At 33.5% G+C, this 20,270-nt stretch overlaps 1 protein-coding gene across 1 annotated transcript in view; it reads right to left on the bottom strand.

The window, feature by feature from the left end:
• CSMD1 (CUB and Sushi multiple domains 1) overlaps positions 1 to 20,270 on the bottom strand; it is a 1,120,396-nt gene that overhangs the window by 282,555 nt on the left and 817,571 nt on the right. Inside the window, exons 11-12 of the mRNA XM_069011476.1 lie at positions 16,939 to 17,042; positions 9,692 to 9,804 (exon numbers count right to left, since the gene is read on the bottom strand). Coding sequence (XP_068867577.1) covers positions 9,692 to 9,804; positions 16,939 to 17,042 — 217 coding nt within the window. The remainder of the gene's footprint in view (positions 1 to 9,691; positions 9,805 to 16,938; positions 17,043 to 20,270) is intronic.

Here is a 20,270-nt window from a genome sequence, read left to right as displayed (position 1 = left end):
GAACACAACTAAGGACATTAAAGCCACACTGAAGGACATGCAAAAGTACTCGCTCAGGTGTACCATTGTCCTCAGATCACTGCCATTTAATCCTCCTCTGAGGATTTGTATTCTTCTTTCAAAGAAGATTAAGTTGCAGTTATGGAGGGTCAAAATGTCACTGAAGGAGAGAGCTTACGTAGGGATTTAAGGTAGATTACTCAGCTAAATCTGTACTTCGAATTTATTGCACCCTGTTTTAATTTTAACATTTATGAGTATCTCCTTGCAGATGTAACAGACATTTCCAAAAAATAAATGTAACTCCTATTTCCAGGGTTTTATCATTGGTTTTCATCAAAAGAACACCAGCTTTTATAGCTGGGTATATCTTAAAAATCAGAACATGGTCTTTACGTATAATAACACTAAATATAAGATATAGTATTTTAAAAGTTTATGCAAAACATAATTTTGTGGTATGCAATATATTCTAATACGCATACAAGAAAATCACAATATGAAAAATTTTGGGTAAATTTTGAGGTGAGAGATTATTCAGATTCCTTGAAATTATATTAATATGTGAAATACACTTTATATATCTATAAATGCATATATATGTATTTTTTTAAATGGTTATTAAAAAGTCTTAACTGGAAGCAGGATTTTGTGTACAGTGTCTTAGGATCACTTTACCTTTTTCTTCAGCTTGTAATAAGAATAAACATTTAGTATTTTTTTTATCAAGTTACCCGGTGTTGCATCACAAAAAGAACTATTAGTATGCTGACATCATGCATATACCTGCACAGAAAATCCTGTGAGAGTCAAAGTCTGACTCAAAAATTATTTTTCTTTTAGGTTCCAGACAAATATTTGCTTTAAGAAAAATTAGAATAATATTGCATTTTGCCTTAGAGAAGCAAATTAAATATTTATCAAGATTATTAAAACAATGCTATCTTTAAAGTTTATTGACTTCAGGGATAGCATCACTTCTCACAAATCATTCACACATTTCTTTGCTAGATAATACTTAAAAAAAATCCATATTGGAATTTTTGGACTTGGAATTGTTAGGTTAACAATTGGACTCGATCTTAAGGGTCATTTTCAACCTAAATGTTTCTATGACTCTATCAATTCAGTCCAATATATGTCAGGTATCATATCATTTAATCAATCCTTTCATTACTGTTGGAAAAAGGATTGCTACTTAAAGTAACATAGGCAAGGAAATAAAGCTTAAAGTAAGTGTCACCCCTGGTGAGACAACACGAACAGCTGATTTATTGCTCATTTAAAATCTAGCGTTTGATTTTTAAAACCACAGAGTGAATGTCATGCATTCAAGGGCTTCAAGACTAACGAGCAATATAGTTCTCATGGTTTGAACCTTGTAGCAAAAAAATAGAGAAAACTGGCATAAAAATAAAATATTTAATAAGAAGTATTCTTATTCAATAGAAAAAAAAACCCATAACTTTTTATGTGTTGCTGTCTAGCTATTATGCATCTTTTTGTCTGACCTTCATTTAGAGAAACTTTACAAATGAATGCTTAAGAATTCCAAATAATCTCAGTTGTAGATATTAACAAGAAATTCTGAGTATGCCACCACTTTATGAATTAAATAAAGCAAATTATTAAAATAAAATTATTTTGTCCTAAAGAGTGAAAGCACTTTATTCTTAGGTAGCTGTCAGTGGACAGCTAAGTTCATGGTGTGTACACTGTGGTGTTTTCTATATTAAAAGAATTGGAGAAAATTTTAACTCTTAAAAACTTATTTCTGTTTATCTAAAATTATTAAATTGTACCAAAATTTCAAACCAGGCTGTATCTGCTAAGAAGCAAAGACTAGGATTTATGTTTCAAACATGTAGATTAAACTGTTCAGTTCCATATCTTGATTGTTTTCTGCAGAAAGAAAAAAGTACAAAAAAAGACCTGTCAAAAGTAAAAAAAAAAAACAAAAAAACTTCTCAAAGATCAATTACTTACACTTAATTCTCACATATATGTTACTAGAATCTTATTTTAAAATGCCAGTTTTATTTTATTTTTTTAAATTTATTCCTAGCCTTGGAGAAAAAGCATCAATTGTTAATAATGTTTTTTAAAAGCCATGGTAAATCTTAATTAAAATTTTAATAGTAATCTGGAAATAACATTTACGTTAAGGTCAAACATACTGAACAATGAACATGGATAAAAAGGTATAAAACATTAAATCAATAAAAATATTTAGCTGTTTTCTACACAGCATGTGTTTAATTATGATGTGAAACTACTTTCCAAATAAGTTTGACTAGCAGAATGATCTTCACTGGCAGAGTTAAAACATAATAATTCTCTCTTATTCAGAGACAACGTGTTACTGTTTCAATGTTTAATAATTTCATGAAGAGAGGCAAAAAAAGGGTTTAAACTTAACCTGTTAAATCAATCGCTGAAAAGATATGAATGCATGTTTTTGTCATCATTCAGACACAGCTGCAGTCTGGAGGGGAAGGGAGACAGCAGCTTCCCAGCTCCAGTCATGTCATATAACTAAGAAAGAATACACTTGCTGTATGCTGGCTGTACCTAATCGAATTGTAAATGTGGGAAGTTATGAGTTTTGGGGTTTTTTACTTTGTAAATTCTGAAGTTTAAGTAATGGACACATTAATGAAGATATTCCTTGATGCAATCAGAAAACTAAAAATGTACACTGATAGGCATCAGTAAACCACACTATTTCTAACATGCATGTTCTTATCCAGCATATTGACAATGTCTGTGATTGTCACAATAGAATGCATTGCATTAAAGGTATAGCAAAAGAGGCTAATACATTGCTAAACAGCATAACTGAACAAATATATGTTAATCTTTAAGCTGATTGAGATGAGTACCAGACATTGATTGTGTTTCTGTGGAGCATAGTTGAGCATAATTATAACATCTGAAAAGTGCTCTAATTAAAATAGGGCATTAGGAGGAGAGTTACACAATTAATACAAAAAGTAAAACGGAAAAAAAATCACTTGCTTAAAAAATTTGTACTTAATCTGGTAATTTTGGTTCTGTTATTTTGTTTATTTAGGAGGGAGAAGAAGAGTTATGGAGTGTTGCACACTTAGTCCTTTTTATTGTCTTCACTAAGCCTCTGTTTGCAATTGTTTAATAAAGGACTGTGGCACAGAAGGAAATTTGGTCTTATCGACTATGGCCTGATAATATATAAATATGCAAGACACTCAATAAGTTAAAGTATATCACCATTATATTATGTTTCTCAACCTCATGTGTATTTTCTAGATGAAAAGTGGGTTCTGTCTGCCACCCCAAACATTATACAAAACTCAGGCAAAGACATTCTCCACTTCTAAAAATTTCTTTGAAACCGCTGCATTAATTTTCAGTAACTTAGTGTGCCTCTTTTCACTCAATTAGTAACCTACTAGTGGTACTATTTATTTCTTGAAAGAAAATTCAAGGATGCTGAAACTGAGAAATTCCTGCTCTAGGCTTATCTGAACAATATACTCTAAAAAGGTCAGACAAAAATATAGGAAAGCTTCTGAAAATGATTGATAATACATGGTGGCAGAAATTTCAATTGCCCATTCAAAAAACTAACCTGCCCTGCATAGCACTACAAACAGATTAATTTATACAGTATTAGGATGGAACTCTCTGACAGTTCTCCACAGAACCAAGTAGCTTTAATAAATAAAAATATTCACATAAAACATGAAACGTGTTTATTGCCTGTCCTCCAAAAGCACACACTTGAATAATATTCTGAATACATATGAACATAATACACAAAAAAATCTTAATATGCATGAAATACATGAAAGAGAAAAAAGCTTAAAGCAAAGGAAACACAAAGTTTTCACTGAATGACTTATATCTGTTTTCTTTCCAAGCATTACACTGTATATAATGATTTCCCTGTGTGCATGTCAAATTGTGAGAGTACTAGAAAGGCTTAACTCCATTTATTTCTTTCAGCACAGGTTTTGTTAAACCTCCAAGCAGTAACAGAATTTTATATCAATATTAGTAGTGTAATAACATTTATAAGGTAGTTATGTTTTTGTAAAAAACTGCACTGATTTAAGGTTTACTAATTCCTGTAGCTGTATGCAAAAAGACAACTGACATTTATCTGAGCAACTGAAATATGTTTTTGAAAGTATTTTTCTACTTGTCTCGATAGGAAAGAAGAATCTCCTTCCAAACAATCATAATGAAGAGCTTAAAGCTTAACTGCTCAGTTGAGCATCAATACAAATAAAGGTTGTAAGCCTGACATTTTCAGCTGCTTGCAGGAGCTGATATACTTCCTGACGTCTCCAAGAATTCTTAATAACTTCAAATTACACAAAATGCTAGAATTATATCACTGAGTCACCAGATTTATTTTATAACTGTTATGAACTCAAGGATAGGCTAGGGAAATAACTTAATTACTTTATATAACCCTGTAAAAGCAGGAATGAAAAATCAGTTCTAAACAGGCTATAAACCAGATGTTGTTATACTGGTTATCAAGAATTATGGAAGTCAAAAGATTAAATATTTTTATCAGACTGACAGGTTTACAGGGTTGAATGGAAGAAAAATCTCAAGCATAATAAAATTATAAAACATTCACACCTAAAACTTCAAGCTGCCTGTCATCTGCTTTTATGTTAAGTGTGGTACAGCCAATAGGACCACAAGCATGGAAGCAGCCTAATGATCAGCTGGCTGCACGATCAGCTGGCTGCACAATCCACCTTGGATCCTGAGCACCATAAAGCACCTATTTTTAGATGTGACACATCCATATAATGAGTGGAATAAGCCAAACTCAGGCACATTATTCACCTCAAATCCTTTTTTTGGCTGCAATTGCAACCTAACATCACTGATACTGCTACAAGGCCTACTGTCATAGTAACATGTTGCATTATCCTGACCTGGATATGCATGGCAATGACTGTGCCTAACTTAACCACTTAACAGGTAAATGCATGCTTGAATCGATATTAAGAAGTGGCATACACCAAATCTTCCTGTTGATTCAAAGCTGCCTAAATACTACATCAGATCAGATGTGCTGGACAAGTTTGGGCATGAGTGGTCTTCACTTGTGGTCAAAACAAAACAGAAATGCAGCTCAAGAAGAAAACTAACTTGAAAAATAAGTGCATGAATAAAGAAATACTTTAATTACAAATTCTTTAGCTATTGTATGTAAAAAACTCCTTGCTTTAGCCCATGACCAGTGTCAAACTGCAAAAAAAGCATACTTGTAAAAGTATAGTCTTATCATATCAACATACTATGTTGGTGTTACCAGACCATCCTGTGACCTCAAAGTGGTCTGAAACCTGTCTTAACGACAGCCTAAATACTGTGGTTTTTTTCTCTAAATGTTTCCTTTTCACTTCTTTCGTTGAAAATTTTATTTTTAAAGCAGCACTTTATAGTGGTGTATGCACACTGAGAAATGTTAGTGGGTTTTATCGTGAAGTATCAGCTCTGAAATACATAATGTGATTTTGTTTAATTTATGAAGACCTGTGGAGTGAAACCTGGTCATCTTGGCTTCAGTAAGGAAAATTGGCATAGATAATAACTGGAGGGGATTTCAGAATAGATCCTTTGATACACTTAGGTGTAGTGTTACAATAATTCTCACTCTTCAAGGACAGAACAATTTACATTTCTGTCCTTTTCACAGAAAAGATGCTTTCAGAGGATTCTTTTTGAAATGTAGTAAACCATTCTGTTACAATATCTGGGATCTATAACAGAAAATTAAGGACTTTCAAATATAGTCTATAAAAAAGGGTTTTTATGAAAAAAATAACGGTAGATTCAGATCATTCCTCAGCTTTTTTTTTTTTTTTTTTTTTTTTTTTTTTTTAGTATGGGTTAACAACGTTCTATTTTAGCAATATAATGTGGTTCTAACATGGTTTATCATCAAAGTTAAGGTTGCCTGTAGTGTCTTGCATTTTACTTATTAATAATGTACTTACATATAGGTAATGCCTAAATTATTTTTGCCTTTATAATGCATGACACTGAGTATGACTGACAGAAAAATATCAAGACACCTCTTTCATTTTCTAACACGGTAGCTGTTTATCTGTTTCCTGGAGCTGACAAACTGACACCACTTGTTTTACCATCTGTGTTTTTACAGCTCACCTTCCATTGCATACAGCGATACAGGTACAGTGCTATTCCTCTGTATTCAAAACTCTCCAGGAACTATCTCTACAGGACCTATGTCTGAAGTCTTTCTTGTGGATCCAACTTTTGGAGACCTGAATTCTACAGTCTAAGAAATCTGATTAATAGGGCAGATTACAAAATTTTGAATAGTGAGAATATAGAGAACCCTACAGCTTTCTGACATGTTTCTTAACATGTTTCTGATGGTGAGCAAAAGAAGAGGCAGAAGAACTTGGGAAGAACTGTCCCTCTCCTAATCCCTTAGGCAAATCATAAATAGGATTAAATTTACTATCCATACACAAAATCTGTTATGCATATCAGTTTATTTACAGGCATCATTTCATGCCATTTTTAGGTGGACAGGCTAATAATGTAGGATAGGTGAATTGCATCATTTAAATCATTCTCTTAATAATTAAAGTGAGATGAAGTTCAGTTAAAGTAACAATTTTCTATAAACTGTGATACTATTTAAATAGAAACATAAAAAATACTTTAATAGATACAAAGTCAAGATTCAGTCGGTGAGTTGTAAAATATTGCCCAAGAGGGTGAGGAATCGTGTTCTAATCCTGAGCAAAACTCACGAGTTTCTGGGAAAAAAGATTCAAATAAGGATGCCCTTTACTTTGTCTCTACAGAACATATATGAACCATCAAAGCCTGCAATTTGCCTTCTTTTTAGCTAAGTGCAATTGCAAAGACAGTGTCCTTGAGGTTACATGTCAAAATCTATTAACTTTCTCGCAATTAAAATGAGATTCTATTTTTAGACAGGTTCTTTGACTGCTAAACAAGGGGAAGGAGATTTATTGAGGCATCTTGTGACAGGATAGAGGTTTAAGATGCACACTTACCCTAAAGCAGGAAATGTATTGAGAATGCAGATGTATAAAAGTCAACAACAAAAGATGAGAAAATTCTAATAGAACTAATGAGAATGTTGAAATGAAAGAGAGAAAGAAGTTATAATTCACCTTTATCTTAAAATGTTTACTATACTTTTGAACTTGTAAACATTTCACACTTTAGGATTGTGAAATTAACTTGCAAAACAACAACAAAAAAAAACAGAATAACTCACAACTGATTGGAAAACAAGATTGAAAGCCAAAATCCAACTGTCAAATGATAAAAATATACTTCATAAAAGAGATGCTACTGCTGCTGCAAAATGCACAGTGTATAATTCAGGAGTTTTCAGAAAGTCCCCAGAAGTAAGAGGCTGAACTCCATAAATAAAATATCTTCATTAGACAAATACAGAAATGAAAACAGATTAATTTACATTACTAGAAAGAAATTATAGCAGAAAAATAAATCATCTGATATATTTATAATTTAAATTTTTGAACTTTTTCATAGAGGTACAGGAAGGTAAAGTTCATAATTCTGGTTTGAGGAAACTGTGTAAAATATCAGATGCATAACTTGTGCCAACACTCTCTGTCCACTATATAAACACTATTTCCACTTAATGTATTTCACAAATGGATTTTGTAAAGACAATATGTTGTCTAAAGAAACAGAGACCCTAGAAATGACACAAGTACAAAAGATGACATCATGAAAGAAGGGATGAGAAGAGGTAAGATTAATTTAGATAAAGAGTATGTGACTGTACTGGTGCAATAAAACATACTTAAGCTATGCAGGCTTAATGCATGGCACAATGTCTTAAGATTCCTTAATGTCTTAGCCATAGAAGGGCTACAGGCCTGCATCTGCTGTTTAATTCAAAGCTCTGTAACGTCACAGTTAAGCAATTGTGATGGTGTTTCAAGAGCCTCCGTGATTTTCCTTGTTCTCATATGGTTATTCTCATGGCCAGGGACCTGCAAATCTCAGTAGTGTTACTACGGAGGATTCTCATGAGAAGTGACAGCCATCCTCATGAGAATCACCCCTTTTTTCTCCTCTTCTTCCTTATTTTGTTGATTTCAGTTCACATTAAAGAAAATCAAAACATGGTTCATAAAAGAAGTAGATAATAATAATTAAAACACTCAAATATTATCCAGCAATATATGCATATAGAAACTTAAACTATGAATGTACAACAGTTTTAATTTGCATGCTCCTATTAGTACCCTGAGTGGGAATAACCAACAGTGAGTTTGAGTGAGTCCCAAAGAAATATGGTGCTAGGGAAAAATAATGATGAAAGTATAACCCTAACCACTGCTATCATTACCACCTGCTTCAATGGGAAGCCCACTAGTAGAAAAATATTGGTGTGGACAAGTAACACCATATTTTCTGGCTGACTGATGGGGAGAATTTCTCCTTCATGTTCCTTTCAGTGTTCACAATACATCAGCAGCCACAGACCCTTCTTCTAAAAATCTGCTCAGGCAAGCCTTAACGTCTATAGTGCAATAAAAGTATAGCTTGCTAAACTTGAGGTTAACCTCTCCATAACTTTTCACTCATTATTTTGCCTGTTTTGGTATTGAAACAGTAAGGTAACTAGAAGTGAAATGAAACACTTAGACAGGGTTCTTCAGTTTATGGAAAATGTTCAAGGAGCACTCCCACTCTTCTAATTGTTACTTTCAGTTACTGAACACTGAATAGTCTCAATGTTTTGTAGCATCTTTTGTACAAAACTAATTTTGAAAAGATTATTATCTAATCATTTTCATCATATGTGCCCATAAGGAACTATTGAAAATAGTATCAAGTGTTTTCCCTTACCCTTAAGGTGAACTAATTAACATGGCAATTAACAGAAAATGATACCATATGTTAATAAAAAAGCCCTCTTTGTAGCTGCAGGTCTATACAACCTATTAAAATGGAAAAAAATCAATCCATGCATGCATACTAAGAGATATAAGGTATTTTTCAATACAATTAATCTACTTCAGAAGGTACTGAACATCACACAGTCAAAAAGAATAAAGATGTTTATGTTGCAAGGGTTCTCATTACTTTGAGACAGAAGCAACACAAATGAGGCTAGGGTAACTTAGATAATTTTTTTTTAGTTAAATTTCCACAATTCTATACATCCTCTTAATTTCCACAATCACATACAATATATCTGTTCTGTTGTTTTCATTACATACTAATGTTGACTTAGATCTGTTAAGATTCACAGTGAGGCACAAAAACAAGTTTTATAAGTACCCCAAAAAAGTCTGAGGATATTAACAATAGTTTTCAAATAGTATCCAATATGATAAAGGTTAGCAGAATGTAAAATTTAAGACCTCTCAAATATGATAGAAATTTGTATCTTCTATTGACCTCCCAGCAAAAAGTATTAGAACAATAACTTTCATTTTTACTTGCAAATATTTTTAGTTATTTTGTAGGTATTTGCAAATCCATGTCTTTATTAACCATTAATTGACAATAGAGACAGTATAAAATCTCCAAGTTTCTGAAAGGACTAAATGCCTATTTGAAATTAATTTGTTGGGGTATAATGAAGTAAGTTACAGCATAAGTTTAAAACAATTAATTTAGCTCGTACCTTGATAAACAGCTTTGAATCCTGGTGAGCCAATGCTGTCATCAGATTGTAAATGAAGCCACATCTGGTTGCTCATGCTCACAATAAGATCAGGAACACTAGATCCAGTGAGTCTGTATGTAGGATAAATGGCAAAGTCATTTGTAGAGGCATAAATTACTACTACTACTACTACCACCACCACTACAAAACACAGCCTTTTAAGCTATTCACATCCTACTGTTCTGATCAGCTGTTTTTTGATAAAATTATCTATTCTATATGAAATAGAACAATGTGAAATAATAGAAAAAAATATTTTGAATGACTGCACTCACCAATGATTAAAGACTTCTCATAAAGCTCTTCCTACCTAAAGCTTCCATTAAGTAAAGTAAGCTGTAAAAGATGTGAGTGACTGTATGTATTAATTAATTGTCACCTGTTTAGATGAGTATTGCTTTTCTGCAAGGCTTTCTAAAAGTGAAGGAAATTGCTTTACATGCCTTACAGCCTGTGTGTCCAGAACTTACTACAATCACATCTACTCCATTCAAATAACTCACAATGATCTCTCAGATTTCAGGGAAACTGCAATTTGTCACACAGTAATGTGTGATAGCTGTATATGGATAAGTACAGTTCAGTATACAACACATATAAGGCAAACAGGTGAATCCCACCATAAAACTTAAGCACTTCTCAGTAGTATCACTTATACATCTGTAATTCTGGTATTAAAAAGTTGTGCATCAAAAAGAACCATGAATAAAAAGGTTGCTTCTTAACAGTGAAAAACTAGTGCATAATCAGGTTCTAGTCCTGAACAACCATACAGATCCTGGTGATAGCTATACAGTTTTACAAAAAGTAGTGGGAAAAGTCACCCATAAAAAGTGGTTATAGAATCTCACTAACTAAACCATTATCAGATACAAACCAAAAAATTCTGTCTTTCTTCCAAACCTCAGCCTTGATTATATGAAACAAATAGGCATGAGATAAGTAAAACTAATAATTTGCCAAATCAAGATAGGATGTCCCAGAAGCAGAATTGCTCAAGAAAACAGTGTATGGATTATTCCACAAACATATTTTTTAAATATAATAAACCAGATGTTAATACTATTACAACTTAAATGCAAAAACATAATAAAAGGAGAGGCTGAGCAGAAACAAGGTAAAAACTGAGGAACCATGAGAAAAGTTACAGGAATTCTCTCTGTCACCCATCAAGGTTATGAACAAGAAAATGTATATCCCATATCTACAATAATTTGGGTTCTTACTCTGATATATTGAAAATAAAATTAAAAAACACAAAACCCACACGAGCAAATAGTCTTATTATTTACTACTGAACATCCACCTGGAACTGCTGCTACAATGGCTGAGTTTGCTCTAATATGGTCTGTAAGATTTCTGGTTATGACCTGTTAATAAGTAGTTGATTATTATGACACTATAGATGCAGAAAAGGAGGAAAAAAATGAAATCCATTATAGCTCAGCATATGCGGGCACACAAACAGTGCTTAGCTTGGATAAGTAAGGAAATCAAGAAACAGTGATATGTAGCTAGGTTGTTCAGTTTGACCTGTGTAAGAATGAAAATAAAGCAGCTGCTTACCTTAGCTGTTTAATGAAAACTGAGCAGCTTACCAAACTAATTAGGAACTGTACCGGTTCAAGGAGATGCTAGGTATAGTCAGAATACTGAATATTCTCTTGCTGATAAAAATAATGATTGTTAATAAAGTTGTGACATTCATTTAAATGAATAATATAGGTAGTTTAGGAAAGGAAGATACTTTCCCAGACAGTGGGTAACATAAAAAAAAGTAGTTTAGGAGAGGCCTGCAGAAATACATGTATGAAGAAAGGAAATGTAAAGATTACATATACGTTGAAAGACAACTGGAAACTTGTGTTTTTCCTGCAAAAATTTCTCAGTGGCTATTTAGATGTGTAAACCTACTGCATTACCAGCTAACAACTGTTTAAATGGGGCTCTTTATACTCAGTAATCTGATTAACGTATGAGACCTACACTGATAATTTCTGAACACAGATAAGATGAACCCTGAAATTCTAAGTCTTTATGAGTAGGATGGAATACTTTTAATCTATATAAATGTCTCTATAGCATGCTGGGGGAAAAAAAAAAAGAAAAATAAATTTAAAAAAAAAAAAACAGAAACAAACAAACAAACAAACAAACAAAACAACAACAACAACAAACAAATAAAAAGCTGCAACTGAAGAGGTAAACTCATCAAATAGACAGAGTCATCTCGCTTCAAAATGCCAGTGCTCTATCCATAGATGGTAGATATGAACCAGCCAAAATACAATTGCTTCATCAGATTCACATCTAGGGGTATAGGAAAAGGGCCAAGACCCCCCAAAAAATGAAAAAAGCCAAAAGCAGAAATCAATAAAAAGCAGAGTGGCTTTTTTGTGGTGGTGATAGTTTTTTGTTTGGTGGGGGCTTTTGGTGTGTTTTTGTTTGTTTGCTTGCTTTGGTTATGTTTGGGTTTTTTGTTTTGTTTGCTGGTTTGGTTGGGTTATTGTTGTTGGCTTTGTTTTATTTTATTCCTTGACAATCCCTCCATATATAGAAGAACATCCTTCAACTAGGATGGCAGATAGGGTAGAGCAAATGTTTAGGGAATGTAGGTCTTTCTTCCAACACATGCTGTTGCTGACTCTGAGTTTGTCCCAGTCTGTTCTCATCTTAAGATCAGATCATCTGCAAGTTCAAGAACAGAGACTTGCAGACCAGCCATTCAGGCAGATTGGCTGATGCTAACTTTGTTTTATGTCAAGATGAACTGAGGTTCACCGCCACATGAAGGAATTTAAAAATGTCGAGGCAAACTTAAGCTAAGCTTCTCCCTACTCTGAACAGGTCACATATCAGAAAAGGAAACTCTAAGATAAAGCAATTTTTTTTGGCACAGTGTGCTCTCTGCTTAGTTAGCCACAAGAAGCCAGATCCAAGCTATTAAAAATGGCCTTCAGGACCAGAAATATTGGTTTTTACCAGTTATGAAAGGGTAGGTTGTTTTCCAAGCCCCCAGTAAGTTTCCAAGCTTTGCATGAATAGAAGAAAAGGATAAAGGTTTACTAAAATCATGTTACTACTATGGATGCTTTTACTGTGTAGTGAAATAGATAATATAAGCAATTCAGTTTGAATCATTAATGTACAGTTTCTTCTTTGTATGCCAGGGGAAAAAAAAAACCAAAAACTAAGAGTTTTCTGTACAGGAAAAAGTTAAAAGATTCATGGTTTAAGGGAATAACTTAAAAAAATTAAGTTTTAATGTAAGTGCTGCAAGAAAAATATAAATCATAGCATTTGGAGGCAAAGCAGACTTTCTAAAGCAATGAGTTAGTGTAATATACAAGAATTTAAAAACAGAAAACAGGACATTGCAGGAAACATTCTGACTGATAAACTTCACATATGATGATCACTAATGAATTGTTTTGAAAGGGTAGTCACTGGTTCTAGCCAAACTGTTAGATACAAGAAATAACTACTTTCAAAACCTTATAACCTAAACATATTTAGATTACTATTAAGTATGTTGTATTACTGTTTTCCAGAGATAAACATCTCAGCATACATAATCCATGAAGACTACTAAATTTTCCAACAAGTAAGGATTACAGATGAAGCAATTGTTAAAAAATCTTACAATTTATGGGAATATCTCCCTTTACTTAATTAAGATGTTGATGATTAGATTTTTTTTAAAGTTTACCATAAATACTAAAATGAAATAATTTAATAAATTAAAACCCAATGGATCCTTAATCAATGTGCCAACTAGGCTGTCAAAGAAATGTGTAAAATTGATTTGAAATAATCAAAGTATATTGAGTTTTGTATGATCTCAGTGTTATCATTCATGAACTTAAAATACTTTTTCTAATTATTTTCCCAATTTTGTCCTAAAAAATAGAGATGGAGAGTCTAGCTTTATTTTTTTCTCCTTTTTAAACATCAGTATTCCTTCCTACTCCCCTCGAGCTGTAGTGCTACAGCTTTGAGGTTATGCAGATAATTGATAATGGATGAGAGTTTGGACATTCTGGAAAGCTTGTGCTAGGACAGATCATTTATATATCGTGATTCTCAACTCCCTCAATCTTCTTTCCATAAAGTATTTAAAGGTCCCCTATTTACTGACCTGCCTTTAGCCAGTTCCAATGTTCATAGGATGACTGGCTTATAAATATCCTGGCACTACTGAACTCATTGTTAAGTTCGAGTTTGTTTACAATATAATGTTTGTCTGCAATGTTTAAATTTACAAAAAAGCACACAATAAAGAGGTAGCTACTACCCTGAGGGGTTTAGCACCTGAGAACTGGAAACTTTTGCATGGAGCTGAGGCTTATATGTTGAGACATGAAAATTTTATGACAAGCTGAAAGATTAAAATACTTAGAATTACATTTTAATTTAAAAAGATATTTTAATATATTATGTTCAAATTAAATCATAAAGCTACAAAGTTTTAGAATCAAATGCATGAGATTCTGCAGCGATATTCAGCAGAATTTCTGCAGAAATGCTGGCATTTAGTCTGCCAACAGATGCTTGAAGAGTGTAAGAAATCCGTATTTTTTTTTTTTTTAAGATATCGTGAGAAATTTAGAAATTAAATCTAGCCAGAAAAGTCTTTGCTGTAAGCTCCTTTACCCTCCTGGGATGAATAAGAAACTGCAAGGTGCCGTTCAAAGCTCATTAAATGGAACAGATATTACTAAAACCAAGTAATAAAAAATGTTGATAAGAAAATCACTCTGACATTTAGTTATGAACTTTCTCATGATAATGTACTCTACAAGTGGACCTAGCATTTTATGAGGGATGTTACTTTGCATTTACGGAAGACCCTTCTGAAAAGTGAAATGGCACATATCTGTGATGCTGTTTAAATATAACAATTTCTTAATACATGATGAAATCCAGTTTTTTATAACTTCAAGAAAACCGTTGAAATAGAAATTCAGATGCATTATTAATTACTGTGAGACTATAGTTTCATCTTTGGACCTTCCTGTATTTCCGGTGTATTTAAATTATTAATCGTTTAGTTTCTCAAATGATTTTCAGAGTAATGCTAATTTTACAACACAAAAGGCAGATAAATTTATTTGCATAGGCCTCTCTTTCATCAAACATACAATTTACAATGAAGATGGTAGGGACAACATGATCACTGTACTGTAATCCTAAGTGACAGGCTGTGGAGTGATAGGGATAAAACAGTTTCTATTTTAGTCAAAAAATATACTGAAGAAATGGTTAGAAGTAAAGTGTGTCTCTAGTTCCAGAAATGCCAGTGATGTATTCAGAAGTGGATGTCTGCCACAGGATCTTTAAAATATTATTAAAGTGAAAAGAAGTTATAGGAGGTGAGGTGATGCTATTATGGGGTGCTGTCTTCTTAAGATGATAAAAAATAGCAATTAATATGAGAAAATAATATTTTAGATTTTTTAAGATTTTATTTGTTGAGCAGTCATGGAAAATAAATGTGGAATAAGTTATCACAGGCTAAATGGCTTCAAATGGAAAGGTATAAAAAAGAATATGACACGTAATTTTAAACAGGCAAATTTTGACATATGAAGTATGCACAGTGTAGCAAACAGAATTAACAGTTTGGGTTAGCAAATTTACTACTTAAAGACTTGACTCTTAAGGAGTTTTGCGATCCCTATGAGCAAAAATGTATCCCAATTCAAAATAAAAAACTGCAAACCCTTTTGTCATAGTTACAAGTAGTTAAATCAACATCACCAGAAGGACTGTTGCATTATACAATTGGTCTGAAAAATACAAGAAAAAATAAACTTAGACGTGGAAATCCATTCCTAGTTCATTTTTTTCTTGTTAGTATAATATATAAGCTCTCAAAACAGGTTTGGTGGTTTGTGGTTTTTTTTTTATTTGGTTGGTTGGTTGTTTTCATTTTTGTTTTTTCTTTTTTCTTTTTCAGGTACTCAGAATATAGAATTCAATTTACTCAGTAGCAGCTACTTGGTAATGAAACTCAAGAAACACAAGCATTGAACAAATAATTCAGTAATTTTCTGTCATACCTTTAAGCCAAATTAATCTAGGGGTTTTGTAAGAACTTTGATATCACGGTTCAGAAATTAGCAATTAATAAATGTATATATTCATAAACCAATACATATATAAATTATTGTCCTCAGATTTGTCCCTGCAAAAATATTTTAATTAATTTAAAATAATATGTGTGGGTGTTAAGAGCACTCATTTGCTATGATTAAGGAAACATGGCAATTATTTATGTGGATTAAAACTTCCTTAAAATATAAAATTACAATGATTCTTTGTATCAAATGTGTTCAATACTGTCTTTATCCAACAGATTTTTATGCAATGTCAAGTAATGTTATTAAGACATAAAGGCTGCTAGTTTCTCTGATTTAGTCATTGATAATTTATCAAATCTGTAATTTTGTTTTGTGTTTGGTGATCAGGATTCATGTGATAACTTAACCCACTAAAAGGTATAGCCAAAATATCTTGTTAACCACAAGCTCTCATTATGTAGTAAGAAAAAATGAACATATGCAACAAAAATGATATGGTTAAGGTAGATGAGATTAACTATTCTGTACAGATTCTTTCAATTAGTCCAGAGAGTATTGAAGAGCTGTATATTAGGAGTAGCTATCTAGTCTGGAATTTTCCTTCGAATTTATCTAAGTTCTAACACTTTCAATATATGACATTATATTATAGTATCCCGTAAAGCGTGTTTAAATTTACTGAAATGTGGACTATATCCTTTCATGAAAATTTTATACACAAATTCGATTTTAAATACACAAATTTTTGAATTAATCCATACCTTATTTATTTTACACTCTTTGCTGAAATCCAAGACTTTTATTTTTATTCTCCTAATGGCTTGTGAATACAATTAGATATATACAGGTAGTTCTTGTTTTTTAAATGAAGCTTTTTTTTTTCTTTTAAAGAAATGAGTTTGCAGCTTTTAGTCCCTGATATTAAAGCCTATAAAGATGCTGCCAAGGATTTGGAATGAACTTGGTAATGAAAATTTTCTTTGACAGTACTTGAATTTTACACTTACATTCATTATCAAATTCCATATAAAAAATTTGCAAATTTAAGTAGATATATCCTGACCTGGAAGAAACAACATGATAGCAAATTTCCAAGGAAAATTTTCGAAGTTCCGTACTTACACATATAACACTGTTCTGGTATCACCAACTTTCCCAGCATCTCCAACAGTAAGAGTATCATAGCCTCTTTCCAGTTCAAACTCTTCAAAAGCAAGCTTTATGACCTATTAAAATTAAATAACTCAGTTACTTCAAAACATATCCACATGCTATCTAACCTGCTCCGTTCTTGAATTATTTGCCTACCATAAATCAAGTCATAAGGCAATAATTATTTCAGTTAAACTTTTATCCTTGAAAGATACCTAGAGAGAGCAGAAGTGTAGAAACTTCAGTGTCTTCTAATACTTAGGAGCAAATTCACTGCCATAATGTTTTAGAGGTATCATATATTAAAGATGCCAGTCACCACTAACTGGTGGTAATTGTTCATTATTGAAGTGAGAAATCTTTTTTCTCTTTTATAACTGTACTAGCTAGATAAAAATTGTATAGCTAGTATTGGAAGTATATTAAAACATTCTTATCTGTTGAGTTCTACAATAACAAGGTAGCACATATGAACTACCAATTCATAAAAAAATGGAGGAGGCCGATGCACAGAAATTCAAAAGCACAAATTTCCTTGCATAAATTACTAACATTAAGCAGCGATTTCATACAATGTCTAGTCATGAATTTCCAAGAAAATTATAAATTTATCTCTCAGAATTCTTTCAAAAGGTAGTTATGAAACTGCAATTTTTTAAGATAAAGTATAAAAATGGACTTAGCTTTGTAGAAAAGAACACTTCTAAGGCAAGCAATTTTAGAGTTCAGTATTGGTGAGTAGTTGCAGCTGATATATACGTATACGTTTATCAAGACATTGTATCTTTTTTTAAATTTGATACAAAGTTTTCTGCAAACAACTTGACACAAAAGTGCAGATAGTCAGTGATTCATTTTATCTTTATACTAACTTTTGCAGATATTCCTGGGTATGCTTTCAGACAACATCAGCCATTGCATGTAATGCAGTTAATTTTTTTTCTGTTTTGTGGATAAAAACAACATTTGGGTCAGATTTGAGCTTTCAGCACAAGCCTTATTATGCTGCTTTTTTGGCAGCAACACATGAAAAAAGTGTTTTCTATCCACTTAAGTTTATTACATTGTGAACATCAAGGCAGAATTCATCTCACTCAAATTTTAGGCCCTGTAAAAAGCAGCATCCAAGCTAAGTTACTTGTTTAAATTTTCTCAATATTAAAAAAGAAAGCCAGCCCATCTCATTTCTGTATTGGAATTGGAAAAGCCTAGTACAATGAACTTTAGAGAGGAACTTGCACTACTTGAATAGGTGATCTTTACATTGTTGCTTCTGCTTGTAACCCAAAGAAAAGCCAACAGGCAGATAAAATCCACAGCCTTTCCTTCATCCACTAGGTGGGTCACCTAAAAGGAGATCAGGTTGGATCTGCCTTTCCTAAAGCCCTGCTGGCTGGGTCTCATGCCTTGGTTGTCCATTGTTTCAATAATCATGAGAATTTCAGGAATGTGCTGCAGATAAAAGAATATACATTTTCATCTGCTCCTGATGTACCTTGTAGTATTCCTAGATTATATCAGTGGTTAACATGCAAAATTTCATTACTAAAAAAAGACTAATAAAGCTAAAATGAGGAAAAAAACTGTAGAAGCACAAAAGGAGAGCTGCTCCAGGTAAGAAAAATAACTGTAAAACTTTTAATGCAACTATTATTTCATATGGAGAAGGAAACCTGATACAATATTTTGTGAAAATATATGGTAATGTATTATTTAAAAAATACATTTGGTTAGACTGCAAATAATACATTTGGTTAGACTCACAAATTCTTGTACACTACAATTAAAAAAATATGAATTTTCACCTCTTTAATAATAGAATAAGCTAGGGAAAAAAAAAAGTAATTGGATACAAACCATAAATGAAAGTTTTAAGCTTCTGGCTAAGCAGATAGGAAATGTCACAAGAAACATTCCTTTACGGGAGATATATTGTGAAGATATATTACACACTATTAAACAAAATCTTGTTATCTTCGTTTCCATGATAATTGCTATTCTATGCTAACACATGAAATCTTTTGCAAAACCATCAAATGGCTGAGAGATAAGAGGTCTAACTTAAATTCCTTTAATCTGACTCATAAAAACTAAATTTTACCATGTAAACAGTAAGCACTCAGTCTAATCATTGTTCTTTTCACAGTCAGTGGACAGAAAATGGCACTTTTCTGTCATAAAATCTGAGTTGGAAAGAACCCACAAGGATCATTAAGTCCAGTTCCTGGCCCTGCACAAGAGGGCCCCAAGAGCCACACCATGTGCCTGATACCATTGTACAAATGCTTCTTGAACTCCTTCAGGCTTTGTGCTGTGACAACTTCCCTGGGGAGCCTGTTCCAGTGCCCAACCACCCTCTGCATGAAAAACCTTTTCCTAATATCCCTTTTCCTAATATCCAACGTAAACCTCCCCTGATACAGCTTCAGGCCATTCCCTCAGGTCCTGTCACTGTTCACCACAGAGAAGAGATTAGTGTCTGCCCCTCCTCTTCCCCTCACAGGGAAGCTGTAACTGCAATGAGGTCTCCCCTCAGTCTCCTCCAGGCTGAACAGCCCAAGTGACCTCAGCCACTCCTCATACGGCTTCCCCTCAAGGCCCTTCACCGTCTTTGCTGCCCCCTTTGGATGCTCTCCATCTCTAGTTTAATGTCCTTTTTATTTTGCAGTGCCCAAAACAGCCCTCAGGACTCGAGGTGAGGCTGTCCCAGAGCAGAGCAGAGTGGGACAATCTCCTCCCTTGCCCAGCTGGTGCTTCTGTGCCTGATGCCCCCCAGGACACAGCTGGCCCTCCTGGCTCCAGGTCACTGCTCACTCATGTTCAACTTGCCATTGACCAGGACCCACAGGTCCCTTTCCACAGCTCAGTTTCCAGTTTCTCATATGCACATATCAGCAATCAGGATTGCTCCAACCCAGGCAAAGAATCCAGCAACTGCCATTCCTATGGCAAGTTGAACTTCATAGGGTTGGTGATTGCCCAATTCTTTAATTTGTCGAGGACTCTCTGCAGGGCCTCTGTGACTTTGAGGAAGTCAACAGCTCCTCCCAGTTTTGTATCATCTGCAAACCTGCTCAGTATCCCTTCCAGTCCTGCGTCCGTGTCATTTATGACGATATGGGAGAGAACTGGGCTAAGAATGGAGTCCTGTGGAACTCCACTAGTGACAGGTCCCCAGTCTGATGTCACCCTAGCCACTGTCACCCCTTGTGCCTGACCCCTTGCTCACCCATCACATGATGTGTTTATCCAGCTGTCTGCTGGACACTGTGTCCAGAGGGATCCTGTGAGAGACAGTATCA

This window comes from Aphelocoma coerulescens, chromosome 3 (assembly GCF_041296385.1).
Source record: "Aphelocoma coerulescens isolate FSJ_1873_10779 chromosome 3, UR_Acoe_1.0, whole genome shotgun sequence".
NCBI classification, from domain to species: Eukaryota; Metazoa; Chordata; class Aves; order Passeriformes; family Corvidae; genus Aphelocoma; species Aphelocoma coerulescens.
Note: the sequence above shows the minus strand (reverse complement) of the source record. Positions and strands in the feature narration are given on the sequence as shown.